The sequence below is a fragment of the Populus trichocarpa genome, chromosome 1 (assembly GCF_000002775.5).
Source record: "Populus trichocarpa isolate Nisqually-1 chromosome 1, P.trichocarpa_v4.1, whole genome shotgun sequence".
NCBI lineage: Eukaryota > Viridiplantae > Streptophyta > Magnoliopsida > Malpighiales > Salicaceae > Populus > Populus trichocarpa.
Window position 1 is genome coordinate 27,555,398 of NC_037285.2, and position 22,300 is coordinate 27,577,697.

A 22,300-nucleotide genomic window follows, 5' to 3' on the forward strand; every position below is an offset into this window, starting at 1 on the left:
GGTCTTGAGCTTTGTTAGTTGTTTCACTTTTCTTTTTGTTAGTTTATCCTAATTTTATATATCAGGTAGTGGGTTAGTCGAGTTAACTTAGGTAGACTTAAATTATTTTCTCGATGTTTTTTTATGAAATTAATTTTTTTTGTTCAATTTTATTATTTGGAATTAAATTATTGACTATTGAGCTTTGTGATTTTATTTTTTTTGTGGTGTCATCCTGAGCTTGAGTTAGTCAAGTTAACCCAAGTTAACTTTTTTTTTTATGTTTTTTTTAGCTTTGATTTTTTTGCTAGGTCCTTTTTTAAAAAATCTATTTTTTATTCTGATCTTATGTTGCAGGTAGCTGGTTGATCAAGTTAATTCGTATTGACTTGAGTGTTTTTTTAATGTTGCTTTTTAAAAAAAAATTAATTTTTTTTTAATTTCATTATTTGACATTAGATTATTGAGCCTTAAATTTTATGATTTTATTTTTTATTTTTTTATAAGATTATATTAATTTCATATCTTGAATCACGTATTATTCAAGTTAATTCATGTTAATCGAGTTGTCATCTTCTAAATATTTTTTTATGTTATGAAAAGACTAATCTAGTCCACAGTATAGCATGTATAATCTATCAAATAAAATATCAAATATCAAATAAAATAAGTAAGTAAGTAAATAAGGGTACAACGTTAGTAGCAATTTTTTTAAAGAAAAAAAATTATTTAGGGATGAAGCCAGTAAAGCAGCACCTATGGTCCATAACGGTTGGTCCGTTGGTCAGCCAAGATTACAGAGCAATAAACAAGATTACAAGACCGAATACGTTTCCGTAACATAACGGTCGGTCCGTTGGTCAACCAAATCCATCCTATCGGACCAGATGACGAGGTTGCTGTCTCAGACGTTCCGGTCTGTAAAACTTAAAGCATCCTCATCAAAACCACCACCACCACAACAACAACAACCATCCTCATCCTCATCATTGCCCCGATCAAGAAAAACACGAGCAAAATCGAGCTCAAATTCGAAATCGAGATCATGGTCTGTGTATCTTATTCTCTCTACCAACCACCCGATCAAGACTTACGTTGGTGTCACCACCAATTTCTCTCGCCGGTGCGTTTATTTCTTTGATTCAATTCTTATTTTCTGAAATTCAATGCAAATGCTTATCTGGGTCAATTTCAATTTGTCTCTTACAAATTGAAGGGGTGACGAATCATTTCACGACTTGAATAAGTAAATAAAATAGTTCTCTAATCATGTCTGCAATGGCAAGTTTGATAACATGCTAGTTAATTTGGTAATTGCTGATGCCTTTCAACCAGATGTATTGACTTTTGTATTGAGCACGGTCTCCGATTGCCTCACCTGTGAATTTCACAAATGTGTTGTGTTATTCTTGCTCAAGTATGTGCAATATAGAAATGAACGAATGCATACTTGTTGAACTTGGCGCTTTTTAATGCAGCTTGAAACAACATAATGGCGAGCTTAAAGGAGGTGCAAAAGCATCCCGTGCAGGAAGGCCGTGGATTTGTGCATGCATAATTCGCGGTTTTAATGACCGAAGTGAAGGTAATTTTCTTCTTTGTACCACTTTCACAAATGCCAATGAGAGTTATTTTCATACTCCTGTTCTTGATTTTTCTTCTTGATGTTTTGATTTGTGGCATGAATTTGTTTAGTCTATTGATTTTTCTTCCTTTTATTTTCTATTTTGTAGCTTGCAAGTTTGAATCAAAATGGAAAAGCTTTTCAAGGAAATTTCCTCGAAAAAGGATAGATGATGACCAGATGAAGCAGAGCAGGAAGGACTCGCACCGACTCCTGCAACATAGGAAGACTGCCCTCGATAGGGTTAAAGGTTCATTTGATCTTAGTCACTTAGAAATTGACTGGAAATTGAATACTTTCTGATTTTGATAATATGCAATCACGTTCGACACATTTTAAGTTATATTGCATTCTTTGAGCGACACTATTGCATATCACTCCTACCATGATTTGATCATTGTATATTTACACTTGACACAATTCAATATATTCTTTTCATTGTATTCACAATATCTTCCTTCAATGTGACTCCAATTAAGCAGTATTTCAAAGTAATACAACCATTTATAGTCCAAATACTGACAAGGTTACCTTGAGACTTCACAGCATTTCAAATTCATGTGGTCTGCTAATGTAACACATTTGAGATTATCTATCACCTTCCATAATCTGTATGAATGACTTGATCCGGTTGCTAGCAATCTGAAAAATAAATCTGCATTGTTCCCTCTTATGAAGAGTCAGAGGGAACTTCCAAGCATAAGGATCCAGAAATTGGAGTATGTCAGTGTGCATGAAGTTACTGGAAAGGTAATTAGCTAATGGCATGTCTCAGTTACTATCCTGTGCAGACAAGCTGTCTATCTGAGTCCCATCTGCCTCAAAGTTGTCAGTTTGTTGCATCCTTCTATCTCCAGCAGCTAAACTGCTCAAGTGCTTCCAATGACCATACAACTCCTTCACTGCAGCAAGCCAGCCTGAAACTCCTAAACAATGTGAAGGAGGCAAGGGAGGAGAGATTAGTCATACGTCTGAGAATCATCTGATTACACTTCTATGTGAAGTTTATGAAAAGACGGAGAGGGGATAGTCTTATTCGAATCTCTTAACTGTGGACAAGCAGAAATGTAAAGATCTTCGGACAAGTTTTCTAACAAAAGCTTATGGAGACAAGAAAAACTTATCACGAGAAGTCCAGACTTCTCAATCCAACACGTTCCTGAACGGTAGAGTTTCTAGAGATTGGAAAGGCTTGAAAGGAGAACCAGGCCCATAAAACTTATTACCCACAGATAGAACTGATGAAGCTGGTTGCTTAAATTAAGATGTTTACCAAGTCTTTTCTGTTAGAATAAAACTCCTAGTCTATAGAGTTGTCCTAGTCTCTAGGAATATTGTTACCTGATATTGTGAGATTCCTCATAATACTGCACTTTATTTGTTTCCCGTTACCATTGTAAGACTATATAATGAGCCACACTTATCATTCAATAATTAAGCAACCTTAATCATTTTGTGCACACTTTAAGCAAGCTGCTATTCTTGTTCATTAAGTGTAACATAGTGGTATCAGAGCCTGGTTGAGAGAATTCTGAGTGAGAGAGTTTAGGAACAGCAGTATCCTAAAAGAGAGAAACACTGTGAGGAGATTGTGAGAAACACCAAGAGAAAAGAGTGAAGTATTAGAGTGAACTGAGAGAAGAGAAACAGAGTGAGAAGAGAGAAACACTGTGAGAAGATTGTGAGAACCACCGAGAGAAAAAGAGTAAAGAGTGAACTGAGAAATGGCTGCTGAAGGGCAAAATTTTTTGAGCATTCCTAGGTTCGATGGGGACTATGATCACTGGAGCCTATTGATGGAGAATCTTCTGAGATCAAAAGAATACTGGAGCTGCATTGAAACTGGATTTACAGAACCTGATGAAGGAGAAACATTGACTGCTGCACAAAAGAGACACCTTGAGGACTGCAAACTCAAGGATCTAAAGGTTAAAAACTACCTTTTCCAGTCAATCGACAAGTCAATCTTGAAGACTATTCTGCAGAAAGACACTTCCAAGCAGCTGTGGGAATCAATGAAAACAAAATATCAAGGGAATACGAGAGTCAAGCGTGCTCAACTTCAGGCACTTCGCAGAGATTTTGAGGTGCTAGAAATGAAGATTGGTGAATCAGTCACTGATTATTTCTCCAGAGTCATGATGGTGGCAAATGATATGCGCAATTATGGAGAAGATATGCAAGATGTGAAGATTGTAGAAAAGATTTTACGCACTCTCACAGACAAATTCAATTATATTGTCTGTTCCATAGAGGAATCCAAAGACATTGATCTCCTTTCTGTGGATGAGCTACAAAGCTCATTGATTGTGCACGAACAGAAGTTTCGAAGGACTAACAGTGAAGATCAAGCCTTGAAAGTTACATTTGATGAGGGACAAGGCAGAGGAGGACGTGGCAGGAATACATATAGAGGAAGAGGATACGGGAGAGGACGTGGATTTATTAACAAAGCTATAATAGAGTGTTATAGATGCCACAAGCTCGGGCACTATAAATATGAATGTCCAAATTGGGAGGCTAATTATGTTGAAGCAGATGAAGAATTGCTGCTAATGTCTTTGGTGGAGATGAATGAAGCAAAGCGTGGAGATGTTTGGTTCTTGGACTCTGGTTGTTCAAACCACATGAGCGGAGATGCAGAAAAATTCAGTGAATTGAACAGAGGATTTAAGCAGCAAGTCAAACTTGGTAACAACACCAGAATTTCTGTGGAAGGGAAAGGAAAAATTACACTTAAATTGAATGGCATGAATCACATCATCACTGATGTGTTTTATGTTCCAGAATTACACAACAACCTGCTGAGTGTGGGACAAATGCAGGAGAAGGGACTTGCATTTTTATTTCACGCAGGGATGTGCAAGATTTATCACCCGAAGAGGGGCATGATCATTCAAACCAGCATGTCTGCAAATAAAATGTTCATACTGTTGGCAAACACGCAAGAGAGAAATGATGCCTGTTTTCTCACAAATTCACCAACATCAAATGTCACCCAGCTGTGGCATAGTAGGTATGGCCATTTGAGCCATCGGGGTCTGGAGATCTTACAGAACAAGAATATGGTTCGAGGAATGCCAAAGCTAACACCTACCACAGAGACTTGCACTGACTGTCTAATTGGAAAACAACATCGCAACAGCATCCCAAAGAAGAGCACATGGAGAGCCACCGAAAAATTACAGCTTGTGCATGCTGATATTTGTGGTCCAGTGACCCCCATTTCTAATAGCAAGAAGAGGTATTTTCTATGCTTCATTGATGATTTCTGTAGAAAAGCATGGGTATATTTTCTGACAGAAAAATCAGAATCATTATATGTCTTTCAATGCTTTAAGAAGATGGTAGAAAAGGATACTGGGAAATTTATTAAATGTCTACGTACGGATAGAGGGGGGGAGTTCAATTCAAATGAATTTAAAGAATTCTGTAGACATAATGGAATAAGACGCCAACTGACCACAGCATACACTCCACAACAAAATGGAGTGGCTGAGAGGAAAAATCGTACGGTGATGAACATGGTTCGGGCAATGCTCTCAGAAAAGAAAATCCCAAAATCTTTCTGGCCTGAGGCAATGCAATGGTCAGTTTATGTGCTGAATCGATGTCCCACATTAGCAGTCAAAGATACCACTCCAGAAGAAGCATGGACAGGTGCAAAACCTTCTGTGGAGCATTTCAGAATTTTCGGTTGCTTGGCACATGTGCATGTGCCTGAAGCCAAACGTATCAAGCTGGATAACAGAAGCTTTACATGTGTATTATTGGGTGTCAGTGAAGAATCCAAGGGATACAGGCTCTATGATCCAATTGCACAGAAAATAATTATCAGTAGGGACGTTATATTTGAAGAAGGAAAGAGGTGGAATTGGGATGCAAGCTATGAGGATCAAATACAGCAACGCCTTGAGTGGGGAGACATTGATGAAGTGGAAATTGATGAAGAAGAAAATTCAGACAGTGGAGCAAATGACAGTGATGGTGGATCAGCTGAGAGTGATGCAGTGGATGAAGATTTGATGGCTAGTGACACCAACAATGATGCAATAACAGGAAATGAAGTTGCAGTGACAGGGGAAGCAGAAGCTGCTGCAGATGCAGCAGTGATTGGGGATGAAGATGTAGTCATAGCTGCAGAAGCTGAGTTGATGAATGACACGTCAAATGCAGCTGAGGGCATTATGGTGAGTGACACATCAATTGCAGAAGGATCCATAACAAGAAGTAGTAGCAGACTTCAACAAAAACCGAGATGGATGTCAGACTATGTCTGCAGCCATCAACGTTATGAAGAAGAAAATGAGATCAACATGGCTGTAATGCAAGGTGCAGACCCTATAAACTATGAAGATGCAGTAGCAAGCTCAAGGTGGAGAAAAGCAATGGATTCAGAGATCAATTCAATTGAGAAAAATCAGACCTGGACACTTACAGACCTACCAGCCGGAGCCAAGAAAATTGGAGTCAAATGGCTTTACAAAACTAAATTGAATGAGCTTGGGGAGGTAGACAAATATAAAGCCCGATTAGTAGCAAAGGGTTACTCTCAACAATATGGAGTGGATTACACCGAAGTATTTGCCCCAGTAGCAAGGATGGACACAGTACGAATGATTGTGGCACTAGCAGCTCAAAGAAAATGGAAAATCTATCAATTGGATGTCAAGTCCGCATTTTTACATGGTAAACTCAGCGAGAATGTTTTTGTTGAACAACCAAAGGGGTATGAGAAGAAGGGCAGTGAAGGAAAGGTTTATCAATTACACAAAGCTCTATATGGACTAAAACAAGCCCCACGAGCATGGTTTAGTCGTATCGCAGCATACTTCAAAGATGAAGGCTTTGAAACATGCCCAAATGAGCACACACTATTCATTAAAAAGGGAGCAGAAGGCAAGATGATCATTGTGAGTATTTATGTTGACGATTTGATATATACAGGTAATGATGAAGACATGATGAATGGTTTTAAATCATCAATGATGAATGTTTTTGATATGACGGATATGGGAAAGATGCGATTCTTTCTTGGGATAGAAGTCATACAAAAAGCCAATGGCAATTTTATTTGCCAAAAGAAGTATGCTATAGAAGTGCTGAAGCGTTTTGGTATGGCAGAAAGTAATCCAGTTAGCAGCCCGATTGTGCCAGGTGTCAAACTAAACAAGGATGATCAAGGAGTACAAGTTGATGAATCTTACTACAAGCAAATTGTAGGGAGCTTAATGTATCTCACAACAACTCGACCAGATATGATGTTCAGTGTAAGCTTGATCAGCCGATTTATGTCTAGACCTACCGAGTTGCACCTACAAGCTGCTAAGAGAATACTGAGATACTTGCAAGGCACAACAAATTTTGGCATTCTATACAAAAGGGATGGGATGGACGAGTTGCGCGCATTCACAGATAGTGACTATGCAGGTGATGTAGAGGATCGAAAGAGCACATCCGGATATGTCTTCTTAATGAGCTCGGGAGCAGTCTCTTGGTTGTCGAAAAAACAACCTATAGTCACATTATCCACTACAGAGGCAGAATTTGTGGCTGCCGCAGGCTGTGCAAGTCAAGCAGTTTGGATGAGAAGGGTCTTGGAAAATTTAGGACTTGCTCAGAAAGAATGCACCACCATTTGGTGTGACAACAGTTCTACGATCAAATTGTCCAAGAATCCAGTAATGCATGGGAGAAGCAAACACATTGATGTCAGGTTCCATTTCCTGAGAGATTTAGTAAATGATGGTATTATTCAGTTGCTGCATTGTAGAACTCAAGAGCAGATAGCAGATTTGATGACGAAGGCTTTGAAGGTGGAGACATTTCAGAAACTTAGAGAAGAACTGGGAGTGTGCAAAATTGAATGAATAAACTAATTGCTATTGCATTTAGTTTAAGAGAGGGATTGATGAAGCTGGTTGCTTAAATTAAGATGTTTACCAAGTCTTTTCTGTTAGAATAAAACTCCTAGTCTATAGAGTTGTCCTAGTCTCTAGGAATATTGTTACCTGATATTGTGAGATTCCTCATAATACTGCACTTTATTTGTTTCCCGTTACCATTGTAAGGCTATATAATGAGCCACACTTATCATTCAATAATTAAGCAACCTTAATCATTTTGTGCACACTTTAAGCAAGCTGCTATTCTTGTTCATTAAGTGTAACAAGAACTCTATCTGCGCCTCTATGATCAAGTGTCTGAGTGTGGATAATTGACGCAGTGAATGGAAACAATGTGCATTATCTACAACAACGGATATCCAGCCTTATTAGACTTGGGATCGATTACCAGTACAAGATGGTAATTCTATACCACCATATAACGCAAGTGTGAGCTTTTACAGATTTTAAGAGTTTGCAACAATAAGATGATAAGATTTTCTTCCTTTTATTTGGGTGTGCAGCAGAATCCAGCAGTCCATTGCATATCTATCTTATTAATGCCATGCTTAGTTTCCAAACTGGCTACTCTTGCATCTTCAGTGCGCGCCATAAAATATTTGAAGTTGTTGAATTGAAAGTTGTCCATGAAGATGCACCTATTCTCTTAACTCCCCTAGTCTGAGCCCATCTCCAACATAAAACTTGCCTCCCCTTCGGAGACGCGTCAAATCCTCTGACAATAGGATTCGTGTTGTTTACCGGCTTTCAGCTGTTCTTCTCTTCATAATAATTTTTTACATGCCTTCTTTCTTTCGTTTTTATCATACTTTACATGTTTTTTTCTGATAAAAAAAATGCGTTTGCTTTCTAAAAGTAAACTCGCTTCTTTTTTTAAAGTTAACATTCGAGTTCAACTCCAAGCCTACTTACTACCAACCATGTGGGGATTGGAAGCCAATTCTGTCTTGTACCAGTGTACTTCTTACCTTTTTTCCAAACCTTTTTTCTCTCATGCCAGCCTTCAACCCCCTGGCCTATAACATGATAATCAAATTCATATCTGAAGGTAGACGGAATTGGGAAATTCATCAATTTTAAACATCAACGTCTTTTCTCACTTCAGTGACTAATGAAATAGATTGTTCCCCCCCTCCCCTTCTGAAAAATATAAGCAAGACAAGAAAGAAGAGAACATTGAAACGAGACACATTGAAGAGTCTACCCCTGTGTACTAATTTCCTCAATTACAACTCTCAGAGGGTTCTGAAAATTTTCAGTCAATACAGTACAATCAATTAATGGAGGAGTAGAACACTCAATCCTCAATTGTAATGGGGAATACGAACCAAATAATCAGCAAGTCTTTGACTCTAGCTCCGTCCCTAGGAATGCCATTAAAGCAGCCAGCTCCACATACGCCTTTTCAAAAGCTTTACACCGATCCAACGAGGGCAAGAACAGCTGAAAGCCGGTAAACAACACGAATCCTATTGTCAGAGGCCCTGATACCAGCCGTGGCAATTGCCATCGGCCACCAAATCGCTTCTTTAAAGCAATCTCAGTTAATAGACACACTCCATGGAGGAGAAAGAAGCATGTGAGCTCCCATGGGGACCTCTGATCACACCCCACATAGTAGAAAAGGATCAGCTCGTGCATGACTCCTGACACAAGAAATGTCCCCATGAAGGCAGGAATTAGTGCCCACTTTCTGCCAACAACTAGTGAAGCAAGATTGCGTGTTGGTTTGTACACGGCAGGTCGTAAAATATTTGAAACAATGAGATTCCATCTTCTACCCCATAAATCTTGTAATGAGGTTGAGAGGTATGGCTTATGGATGCCAGACACAAGGCTTATGGGCACGGGACCCAAGTCTCTTGGGTCTGGCATGGCTGCAGACCCCAGGTACTTGGGTCTGGGATGGCCGCCAGACCCAAGTTGCATGGGTCTGGTATGGCCGCCAGATCCAAGGTACTTAAAATATTCTCTATACTTTTAATATTTTTTTTACATTTAAAAAAAAATTGATATTGACCCGTTGCGGAGCACGAGCCAATATACTATTATATAAGAAAAAAAGTGAGAAGACATGTTATCCTTGTTGGAGGGCGTGTTGTCTACTACAATTGTTTCATCAAAACTATGTGGGTGTTTAAGAATATGGTTGTAGTTACTTTTTAAAGTATCGTTTCATTCAGAAATGTATTAAAATAATATATATATATATATATATATATATATATATATATATATATATATATCTTTTCAAAAAAGATTTTTATGCTGCCTATAATTCTATAAAATGAATTTGGTTTTTTCAACACTTTCTCCAACAAAGAAGTGAGATGCAAAAACAATTTTATAATTTCATTGAGTTACATAAAGTACAAATTCTATTCTTTGATTGGTTCGAATTGCATTATATATCTGAACATCACATTTCATATCCTTTTGCATCCATCAAACTTGCATGCCCGGTCACATCAAGATCCAAAACCCCTATATGGAACCTCACCAGTGGACCAACAGTTGACTCTGAACATCCACCCTTGAGAAATATCCAAATAACCCACAACAACCAGACTGTAGATGCAGCTCCCTACAAATTACCCAGTGATGACACCTTTTCAAATACCAAACACATTATCAACCAAAATAACTTTACAAACACCAACCTCAATACCTTAGGCAAACAGCTTACCCGACTGGAAAAACAAATACAAAGAACTACTATCAGCTTAGTTGACACCAAAACCTCAATTGACCTGAAACTAAAAAACTAGCAGATCTTAAGACCTTCTTTTTGGGTGAAGCTCACAAGTTCACTGTATGTAAGCTGGTCATATGGTATGATTTTGGTTGTAAAGGTATCTTTGATTTTGTTTCTGACCTTTTCTCTTAAGAGAATAGGTAAGCCTGCAAGGAATTTTTCTTTCCAAAAAGGTTGGTTTGAATCTTCCCTAAGCATGACACGGGTAAGGAAGGCGTTTTTATACCATTAAAAGTCGCTTAGCTTCTTACATCTAAGGTTGGAAAGGAGTTCATCAAATAATACAAAACACAACATAGTACGTGGCGTTGTTATACCTAAGAATGATCTTTAGATCGGGTCACAGGTTTCCAGCCTATATACTGAGTTTGTAAAGAAAGAAGAAAAGAAAACAGGTAACTTTCTGATGCAAATGAACAAGGCAAGACCAGCAATGTCAGGATCCTTGATCAAACACAAAGCATACTTAATTTGCAATTAAAGAAAGATAAAGAATATATGTAAAGATTCAGAAGTTCAAAGAAATAAACCTTGAAATTTGTATTGATACAAAGGATATGATAATTTGCAGGAGATATGAGTTACAATTTTGGGAATTGGTACAAGAAGGATAAGAATTACAGAGGAATAATATGATTCGTCTGCAGAGAAACTAGATATGGATCAATCTTGTTCTTTGTTATCTTGGACTTGTTTAAGAATCCCACCATATCCTAGGTCTGAGGCATCGGTCTCGACGATCTTAGGAGCTAACGGGTTAGCCAAATGGAGGAGAGGAATGGTTTGGACCTGTTTCTTGATCTATTTGACGAGGTTGGTATGGAGGTCAGACCAAGGAATCGGGTTGGTTTTTAACCTATCATGTAAAGGTTTGGCAAGATGACTAATGTTTGGATAATAGTCTAAAACATAATTAAGACTGCCTAAAAACCTTTGCAACTGGTTTTTATCAGTAATCTTATCATGGAATTTATTTGTAAAAGATAAAGATCTCTCTATGGGTGTTATAGTACCTTGACAGATATAATATCCTAGGAAATGAACACGGGTTTGAAATAGAGAAATTTTGGATTTAGAAACAACTAAACCATTTTGTTTTGCAGTATGAAAGAATGTATGTAGATGTTTGAAATGTTGATTTATGGAATGAGAAAAATTAAGAACATCATCAATGTAAACAATGCAGAATTTTGAATGTGCATTGAAAATGTCAATGTGTTGTAAAACCAATAGATACACCACCTATGAAGAGAATTTCATCTCTAATTTACAGTTAGAGATGAACTGTCAATATGTTGTAAGTGTGTTTCAGCTCATCTATTTATGTCACTATTCCAAAAGTAAATGGTGGGATTTCTTTGCAGCTGAATCCAAAAGTTTCAAATTAGCTGTTACAGAATGGTTACAAAAGAATCAAACAGCTCCCATCATTGATCATCATCCTCAATCCAAATTTCTAGCCCTAAAAGCTCAAACGGCAGCTCTCCTTGCCTCCGCTAGAACTGAGGAAGAATACCTCCAAATAGTACAAGACATTATACAAAGCCAAGACCGTAAAACAGTCTTGTCTCAATCCAGAAGCCGAATTTCATATCAAATTTGGAAAAGATAAATGCAAAATGTAATTTTTGCAATAAATTTTTTTTGTTTGGAATTGGATACCTAATCCATTTTAAAGCAGAATTTAAAGGTTTGTAATTGATCACAAGTCTTGGTGTGCCTCTTTCAATCTCAGAGTTTTTATTTACATAAAAGGCTGCACACGACCAAGGTGATCGCGACTTTTGGATAAGACCTTTAGACTTGAGATCTTGGATTTCAAGTCTACAATGTTGTTCTAAATCAGCATTCATCTGTATAGGTCTTGCTTTTGTAGGTATGTGTTTTTATGAAAAAGTATCTTCATAAGGAAGATCAATAATGTGTTGTTTTCTTTTCTAGAAAGCATTGGGTAAGTCTGAACAGATTTGTTGTTCAATCTTACTTTGTAAATCAGTGATTTTCTTTTGTAAAACAGATCAATTTTGTAATTGTTTCTCAATGTGACAAAAGGAAACATGGTTTTGTAAATAATGCAATTGGAATTGTTTACTATGAATTAATGCGTTTATATGATATGTATGGATAGAGCATGCTTTGATCAAATTTAAATTCCTAGTCTTAGATTTTTCTAGAAATGGGAAAACAAGTTTGATGCTTTTGATTTTGGAGGTAATGCAGTCATGATGTGCTTTGTATGGAGTAATCATATCAATAAATAGAGTACCAAGAATGATGGTATGATTAATATCTTTTGTAACAACAAAGAATGTTTTAAGAGAAATGCTTTTGTTGAAAACAGAGGCTTGGGTTTTGCCTGCAATATGTAATTTTAAATTGTTAGCGGTAGAGAGTTTTTCAGAGGTATTTTGGAAAAATCGTTTTAGAACTACGCATTCTTTAATGCAGTTTAAATCTACACCTATGTCAAATAAGGCAATAATATCTAGTTTGAAATCGTCTGAAAAAACTAATGTAATTTTAATCAAGTATTTTTTGGAAGATATTTGGGTTAACACATTCAAGAAATTGTCAGGAATATGTTCAATGTTTGTAAGTGCATGAGGTAATATATGAGACTCAATGTTTTGGTCGTCTGGTTCGGATTCAGTGTCAGACTGACTTTCAGTTTTGGGCAGAAGATGTTGTAATATGGCAAAGTCTTTCTGTTGGGCTTGTTTTAGGGTTTGTAACTCGGATTTGAGGGTTTTGATCTTAGAATGTAATTCTGGGATTGTGACTGTGGTTTTGGATTTCTTTTTATTAAGGATCTTTGTAAGGTCATAGGTATTGGTACTGGTGGAGGGTAATACAGAGCGATTTGAAGGGTTAGAAGGAAGATGCTCTGGTTTGTTGAAATCTTTTAACAGCTTATCTAAATAGGTTTTTTGGAGCATTCACCTATGAACTAAGGTTCTCTTCTCTCTCTAGGGTCTTTGTAATTTATGTCACTATTCCTACCCAGATCCCAATGTAAACAAATTTATGTCACCTATGAAGAGAAGGTTGGAGATGTGGGAGGTGATTGTTGTTCAATGTTTGTATACACTGGTTTTGGTATATTTGTAGTGTAATCTGCATGTTGGAAACTTGCAGAAGGGATATCTGATGTAGAGTGTCTAGGTAGGTTTGGATGATATGGAATGTTAATGACAGAAGGTATTTTTGATATTCTTCCAAGATCTACTGTGGTGGAAGAGGAAGATTCTTCAGAGAATCTGGAACTTGTAGAATGACGATGGAATGACAATTTGACTTTACCATCTGTGTATTGGGTTATGTCCTTGATTTGGACATTTGGTTGTGGTTGTTGTGGTATTTCTGGTGGGGTTACTCCTTCAAGGATCCAATCATCTGGAAGGGTTATATCTTTCCATTGGATAGCTTTTGGAATGACTGTGTTTGATCGGGATAGATCTGTTTGGAGAAGGAGTGTTTCTCCTTTCTGGGATTGGTATTTGTGTTTACTGGTAAAGGCTGAGAACATGACTTTGTAATGGATTTTGAAAATAAGAGCAACGAGGATGGATCCTTCAAGCATATTGTAATTATGGGTTTTGATTTATAGTATCATGCTTTGTAAGATGTTTCTGTCTTTGAGAGATATAGTAATATTTGGATAGCAGTCAAAAGATACTGGACCGCTACAGAGGTTAGACTCAATAGAACTGAGGAGTGAGTCTTGGAAATTATGGAATCTAGCATCTCGAAGGACAACCAGAATGGAGGTGTTTAAACCTTTTTTTGTAAGGGGTTTTATACTGACTTGGACTAGACCAACATGAATATATTTGTAGTTTCTAGCTAGGTGTTTTTGCATGGATTTTTTGGAGAGGAGTTGAATGGTCTCAAAAGGTTTTGTAAGCTGAATATCTCTTTCTTTAGTTTTAATTGTAAATCTATTTTGAAAATATCATATTTTGATTTTTGATAAATCTGTATTTGAGAAATTTTTGAAATTTTCCATTCATCAATGTTTTTTTGTAAAATCTTCAATGGTTATTTTCTCACTTTGTACAATCCTCTTATTCTCGGAGGTTTCAGATGTAGAAGAAGCCGAAACAGAAGTAGATCTATAAAAAACAGAATCCATAGTTTGAAAAGATAATTTAGAAAACAGGCTGCAAGTTATATGGGTTTACTGCCCTAATCACTCAACGAGACTTACACCATTTAGTAGCATTCACTTATTAACTAAGGTTCTCTTCTCTCTCTAGGGTCTTTATAATTTATGTCACTATTCCTACCCAGATCCCAATAGGCTATGATACCAATTGATACACTACCATGTGTTGTAAATTCAAAATCAAATGGTGGGATTCCTTTGCAGCTGAATCCAAAAGTTCCAAATTAGCTGTTATGGAATGGTTACAAAAGAATCTGATACCAATAGATGAGCTGAATATCCCTTTCTTCAGTTTTAATTGTAAAATCTATTTTGAAAATATCATATTTTGATTTTTGATAAATTTGTGTTTGAGAAATTTTTGGAATTTTCCAGTCATCAATGTTTTTTGTAAAATCTTCAATGGTTATTTCCTCACTTTGTACAATCCTCTTATTCTCGGAAGTTTCAGATGTAGAAGAAGTCGAAACAGAAGTAGATCTATAAAAAACAGAATCCATAGTTTGAAAAGATAATTTAGAAAACAGGCTGCAAGTTATATGGGTTTACTACCTTAATCACTCAACGGCACTTACATCATTCAGTAGCATTCACCCATGAACTAAGGTTCTCTTCTCTCTCTAGGGTCTTTGTAATTTATGTCACTATTCCTACCCAGATCCCAATAGACTCTGATACCAATAGATAAGTTGAAAGTACGAACAAGAAATAATACAAAACGCAACACAGTACGTGGCGTTGTTATACTTGAGAATGATCTTTAGATCGGGTCATAGGTTTCCAGCCTATATACCGAGTTTGTAAAGAAAGAAGAAAAGAAAACAGGTAACTTTTTGATGCGAATGAACAAGGCAAAACCAACAATTATATATATATATATATATATATATATATATATATATATATATATATATAATTTTTAAAAAGTTATTTTTGATATCAATATATCAAAACGATAAAAAAAAATATAAAAATAATTTTAAATAAAACAAATTTAAATTTTTAAGAAACACAATTTTTAAAACGTTCCCAAATGGTTAGATAGATCCCAGCCATGACTTTCCAAACACTATTTTTACTTTTTTATTTTTATTTTTCTGTCTGAAAGACGACACAATTGATGAGGTTATAAATCCTTCAAAGACAAATGAGCTTTATTATAGAAAGTATATATATAGGAAATATTATAGGTATATTATATAGGAAATATTATAATCATATTCTTGTGTTGTAATCTCCAACATTACTATTGTATATTACCCTACACATATATATAGAAAAAATTAGCTAATCAATAGAAATCAAAGGACTGTTTTTACAGATACTCAAGTTTTTATCATAAATCTGGAATTCTTTAAACTAAAGAGAAGAAATCAAAGTACTTGAAAATATTGATTAACCACGAACTCAAACACTAAATAACTTATTATTTACATATCCTGGATTTTAGAACATCATCAAATATATATAATTTAACAGCACAATATTAAAGTGAAAGAAAAGAATAATATTGGAGAACCCTAATGATAGTCATCTAGAGAAAGAGAAATATATAAATGAAGGCCATTCCTTATCTCGTTGTTTGGAGCTTTTGGAATTGAATTCAATTTCTAGGGTTAAATCAATTTTTGTGTTTAGAGTTTCTTTTTATGGTATTGATAATAAAAAAATAAGCAAAAATAAATTAAATAAGAGAACCTCTGATTTTCTGCAGTAATTTCAAATAAAAAATATCATTTCAAAAATACCTTTAAAATTTCTCTATAAAACTTAACACATGGTTTACTAAAACCCCAGCAACAAGCCATAAAGTTTCTCATTCTATAAAGTCACAATAAAAAAGAAAAGAAAAATAAATTTTTAAAACTTGACAAATTATATTGATTAATAGTTTTTTATTCACCATGCACTCATAATAAATCAATTAGTGCTTTTCATTTTCGTTTAGTGATGAGGATGGGGTGCTAGATGCTAAGAACTGACTGAACCGATGGAGAGGTTTTAGCATACCTCCTAAGATAGGATTAGATGGTCCACTAAACTAAACTGACTTGTAGAGTCTCTATAAGAAGATTTCTAATTGTGGTTACACCTAATAAACCATAGGATTAAATGGTCCCTTCAATTAAAAAGTCCACTAAAATTACAGTTATGCTATGTTAATTACCCAAAGGGTACAACCCCTAGCTGTGATTATTATTCCATTAGATAGGCCTCCTCAATTACCGAAATACACAGGGGATCAACTCGTCTTTATACACTAAAAACACAACTATAAAAGCAAATCTTCACGTCCATTCCTTGTTCAGAAGCTAATTAGTGAGAGCAAGTGTGATTATCGGGAAGAGTTCGAAAGGATGGCATCACCATCTCGGCGTCATCTTGTGCATGCCATGGTTTTCGGCTTACTAGCAATTAACGTGGCGGCCAATATTTATGATAATGAGGAACCTCCTAGGCCACCTCATGATCACGAAGACCCACCATTACCATATAATCATAAAAACTCTCTATTTCTGCCATCAGGACTTCTTCATCGAGGAACACCGCCGCCGCCGCCTCGATCACCACCACCTCCAAATAAGAAGAAAACGCCCCCACCACCTCCAAAAAAGAAGAAAACACAGTCACCTCCACCACCAGCAAAGTCTCCACCCCCGCCACCACCAGCAAAGTCTCCACCATTGCCATCAGCTTCACCTCCGACCTCATCTTCAGCTCCCATTTTACCTCCATTGCCTTCTAAAATTTCTCCAGTTACACCCCCTTCAAAAGTTCCACCATCCCCATCCCCGGCTTCCAATTTATCTCCATCTCCTCCTTATACTTCACCAGCATCCCCTCCGAGAATTCCCCCCATTCCATCTCCATCCCCAACTCCTAATTTATCTCCTTCACATCCTTATACTCCCCCGATATCCTCTCCAAAAGTTTCACCATCCCCATCCCCAACTCCCAATTTATCTCCATCACATCCTTATACTCCCCCGACATCCCCTCCAAGAATTTCACCCATTCCATCACTGTCCCTAACTCCCAATTTATCTCCATTACATCCTTATACTCCACCGACATCCTCTCCAAAAGTTTCACGATTTCCATCACCATACCCAACTCCCAATTTATCTCCATCACATCCTTATACTCCCCCGACATCCCCTCCAAGAATTTCACCCATTCCATCCCCATCCCCATCCCCATCCCCAACACCTAATTTATCTCCATCACATCCTTATACTCCCCCGACATCCTCTCCAAAAGTTTCACCATCCCCATCCCCAACTCCCAATTTATCTCCATCACATCCTTATACTCCCCCGACATTCCCTCCAGAAATTTCACCCATTCCATCCCCATCCCCATCCCCATCCCCAGCTCCTAATTTATCTCCATCACATCCTTATACTCCTCCGACATACCCTCCAAAAATTTCACCATTTCCATCACCTCGTTATACTTCTCCTCCACCACCTCCACCTATCCTCAAATCTCCACCTCCTCCGAGATTTACACTTCCTCCCTTCTTTCCCTTTAAATCCCCGCCACCTCCATCTCCTTCGCCCCCTCCACATATCCTCAATTCTCCACCTCCTCCGAGGTTTACACTTCCTCCCTTCTTCCCCATTAAATCCCCGCCACCTCCATCTCCTTCTCCCCCTCCACCAATCCTCAAATCTCCACCTCCTCCGAGGTTTACATTTCCTCCCTTCTTCCCCTTTAAATCCCTGCCACCTCCATCTCCTTCTCCCCCTCCACATATCCTTAAATCTCCACTTCCTCCATGGTTCTTTTTGCCTCCCTTTTTCTTTAAATCCCCGCCTCCTCTATCTCCATCACCTCCGTCATCCAATAATTAACCTCCACCTCGTTCAAAAATATCTTACTAAATTGGTCAGTTCTTTTAACTTTCTTTTTAATAGATTGTTTATTTCGATAACATTGTTCTTTTTTTAATTTTATTTTGTTACTAATATTAATCTCTAATTTTTTTTTTTTCAGATTATATATGGTTAATGATGGCAGTGGGTTTCTTCGAAGAGGCTACATATTAGATAATGCATGTATTGAAAATGTAATCAATTGAAGGAAAGTGGACTGTATCAATCATGCCAAAATAATATCATAGAACTTTAGTTATTGTAATAATAAATGGATAATGTGGAGGAAAATATTATGTTTGTTAAAAAGCATTATAATACTAAATGAATGTCTTTTATTACGATAACTACTTTTTTTTACAATTCTTGTCGTTAAACTTTTTACTCGTCTAATTTCTTTGGAGAAAAACAGTAAAAGATAATTTAGATATCAGGACAATGTTTACCTATATAAATTGAAGACTTTCCCCACGTGAAAAGCTCGATTATTTAGACTTCCAGGTCTACAAACTTGATTATAATTATTTTGATATATAATTAATGGTGTGTATAACATCTGGTCCCTGATTATTATAATTTTAATATATTTTAACTATGGGCATAGACTATCCTTGAGAAGAACGAGGGTTTTTTTTTTTAATTTTATCATTCAGTATTGGATTGATTGATGATAAATTAATTTTGGCATTTTCTATGATATAATAAAATAAAAAAAATAATTTGACCCGGTGGAGTTCTTAACCTAAATCATAGGGTTAATAGACTGACTAAATATCAATTAAAAAGTTAGGTAGAGATTTTTCAATAGTTTAAATTATTATACTGAGTTTAATAACAAATGTTGGAAAGTTTTTAACGATCCAAATATGTCTTTTTTATGTTTAAACCCATAGCAAAAGTGGAAGTAGGTTAAACTAGTTAGAACTAATTAAACTATATGAAAAGAGGATTCATCAGACACATTTTAGGTTACAAACTTTGAATTGATACTAAATTATAATGCAAGAGAGTTGAATTCTCTTTTTAATACAATTCTTTCCAAAAAAAAAATCCATTAAGTTTTTATAATATGGCTTATTGTAAGAAAAGAAATCGTTCAAACAAATTGTATATGAATAGAAGCATCACAACAAGAAGAAGAAACAACAAGAAGAAAAGCTTTGATTGTGATAAGTCAATAATTTTTGTTTATATTTTTATTGCTTGAAAAAACCCAAGACGATGTGGCTCTAGCAATATGCAAGACCTAATACACTTGGGTTCGGCAATTAGCTGAGCCCAAAGTAATGTGGGTCTGACAATATGTCAGGCCCAACATACTTGGGCTCACGAATCAGCTAAACTCAAGGCAACATGAGCCCGATGAAATGCCAAATCCAAGACACTTAGGTTCAAAATTTAGTTGAGTTTAAGGCAATATGAGCCTGATGAAATGTCAAACCCAAGAAGCTTAGGTTCAACAATCAGCTGAAGAACCTAAGGCAACATAGGCTTGGCGAAATGCAAAACTCAAGAAACTTGGGTTCAGCAATCAGCTCAACCCAAGATAACATGGGTCTGGCAGTTTGCAAGACTCAACACACTTGGGTTCAACAATCAGCTAAACCCAAGACAACGTGGACCTGACAAAATACCAGACCTAATACGCTTGAGTTTAGTTATTAGTCGAACACAAGGTAACTTTAATATGGCAATATGTCGGATCCAAATGATTAATTAAACCAGAGGTGCACGCTACAAATTAGATAAACTGTCACACCCTTTTTTTTTATCTAAGTTTGGCTACATCTCAGGTCTTAAGTGTACAGGGATAAGGAGTCCTACTTTTAGAATGGTTACATGATTTATTCATATCAAAGGTAATGATCTCTCTATATTTATAGATGTACAAAAGGTTACTTAGGGAGTCCACCACCCGTACCTTCCCATTAATAATGTGTAAGGGATATTTGTTTCTCATTAATGGTGTGTAAGGGATATTTGTCTCTCATTAATGCCACGGAAAGCAAATAACTTTTTAGTCTTGCTCTTCTCTAAAGACAACTAGGTTTAAGGTTTATAAATATCCCTTGAACTATTCAGGTAACAGGTTCAAAACTTTTTCGACTCAATAGCTTGCATATACTTCGGAGCATTAATCATTCTAAAAAACAAGAACAAACACTTTTTTTCTTGGAACTTAGGGCTCTTTTGAGTTATTTATTGCTTTTCCCATAAAGTTATTGACTTTGTTTTTACAGGTACTTAGGTTTTTACCATTAGTTTGGTACTTTTTTAGCTAAGGAGAAGATAATTGTGTTCTTAAACACCTTGACCCACCACTATTCAAATACTGAATAACTTCTTGCTTGAATATTCTAAATTTTAGGATATCACCATATTAGATCAATTAATCAAGGTGCTCGAATATAATCAAGCTAACTCTTTAATTATTTTAATATCAGAGTTAAAATATGAATCACTAAATTTTCAAATCAATATATTAAATTTATACAGGATTTGATAGCTATTTAAATAGAACCATAAGTAGAAAGTTATAATTAATAAAGTTTTGCTTAACCATTTTGATAGCTATATAAATAAAACCAAAAGTAGAAAATTACAACAAAAGGTTCGCAACCCCAATCATGTCCAGACAAGCAATTTCTAAAGCAAAAGGAATCAAAATAATGAATCCTAATATAATAGGATAAACAATGATTTGCTAACCAAAAGGAGTTAGATGTGATTAATTAAAATTAGATAGCGATTATGTATTCGATAAATTATTTTAGAAAACAAAGTTGAAGTCCTAATTACTAGAGTTTATTTGTTTATGTAATAAAAAAAGACTACAATTCCATTTTATATTTGAAAAATATAAATGAATAAAAAGAAAATTAGTATGTAGTTTACAAGTTAAACAAATAATTTTGGCTTTGGCAGCAAATCCTTATATAACTAAAAAATAAAAATGGAAAAAATACCAAATATAGAATACAAGAGTCAAAACCTACTGCAAATATTACAACAAAAAACTAACTCGATACTAGAGCGGCAGGACAAAACACGACTTCAACCGCATAGTAACATCAGATCCAAATTGAATTGTCATTGCTACTAAATTTTTAAATATTGGATTTGATACGAAGGCAATGTTTTATTTGTGGTTCAAGTTAGATTGTATTCGTATAATTAAATACATGATCCCATAATATTAGTAGCATGACAATGTTAAATCATTTTGCTCTACCTTATTAATTTATGTATATTCCCATAATACTTTCTTCATAATAATAAGTTTTGAATTTGTGATTAAGTTGATTTATTTACCTTGTAATTGAGCTTGAATTAGCATTTTCATGGACTAAATTCTTCCAAATTTAAGTAGCTTTTTTTAAATAAAAAAAAACACTTAATGCATGAAAGCAGATGAATGCTACCCCCTCCTCCGTACTACTGTCACAGATCAAACACTAGCGAGGAGGGATTGTGCTTACTTGCGCCAATATCAGTGGTAAATTCAACAAAAATCTTTAATATCACAATATTGAGTGATGTTAGATTAATGTTAAACTTTTATTAAAAAAATTATATAATGATGTCATACAATATTTCATCAAATAATCCGCTATATATTATTGGGGAAACAAAACCGAGCCAATATGATGTTTCGAAAATCTTTAATAATGAGCATCACAGAGTTAGAAAATAGTATGTTGACAAAAAAAGGAAAAAAAAATACATGTGCCAAAACAAAACCATATCATCAGGACTAGGGGTGTTCAAAAAAACCGAATAACCGAAAAAACCGAGAAAACCGATGAAAAATTAACCGAGAAAACCGAACCGAGATGAAAAACCGATTAAACCGATTACTAAAACCAAAAATCTTTCCGGTTTGGTTCGGTTTCGGTTTCACCACCACAACCGGTGAACCGAACCGGCTATCCATAAAAATAAAACCAGAAACGACCTAGTATAATTACTAAATGCAAATGGTACAGACTATAC

At 35.8% G+C, this 22,300-nt stretch overlaps 3 protein-coding genes across 4 annotated transcripts in view; 2 read left to right on the forward strand and 1 right to left on the reverse strand.

The window, feature by feature from the left end:
• The first annotated feature begins 746 nt into the window (after positions 1 to 746).
• Positions 747 to 22,300, forward strand: part of LOC127904911 (structure-specific endonuclease subunit slx1-like) — a 93,985-nt gene continuing 72,431 nt past the window's right edge. Inside the window, exons 1-3 of the mRNA XM_052450038.1 lie at positions 747 to 1,102; positions 1,458 to 1,564; positions 1,713 to 2,129. Of these exons, the coding sequence (XP_052305998.1) occupies positions 867 to 1,102; positions 1,458 to 1,564; positions 1,713 to 1,906 (537 nt within the window). The 5' untranslated portion in view covers positions 747 to 866 and the 3' untranslated portion in view covers positions 1,907 to 2,129. The remainder of the gene's footprint in view (positions 1,103 to 1,457; positions 1,565 to 1,712; positions 2,130 to 22,300) is intronic.
• On the reverse strand, positions 8,845 to 9,438 carry LOC127905851 (acyl-CoA--sterol O-acyltransferase 1-like). Its single transcript, XM_052456438.1, has one exon. It carries the CDS (start codon positions 9,436 to 9,438, stop codon positions 8,845 to 8,847), a length of 594 nt encoding a protein of 197 aa, XP_052312398.1.
• On the forward strand, positions 16,726 to 18,654 carry LOC127904910 (extensin-like). 2 transcript variants are annotated; one of them, XM_052450037.1, is made up of 3 exons: positions 16,726 to 17,309; positions 17,640 to 18,320; positions 18,429 to 18,654. In XM_052450037.1, the coding sequence occupies exons 1-2, from the start codon at positions 16,787 to 16,789 to the stop codon at positions 18,284 to 18,286; spliced, it is 1,170 nt and encodes a 389-aa protein (XP_052305997.1). In that variant the 5' UTR covers positions 16,726 to 16,786; the 3' UTR covers positions 18,287 to 18,320; positions 18,429 to 18,654. The 2 variants fall into 2 exon arrangements, with proteins under 2 accessions (XP_052305997.1, XP_052305996.1); XM_052450036.1 differs by having other exon boundaries at positions 16,726 to 18,320.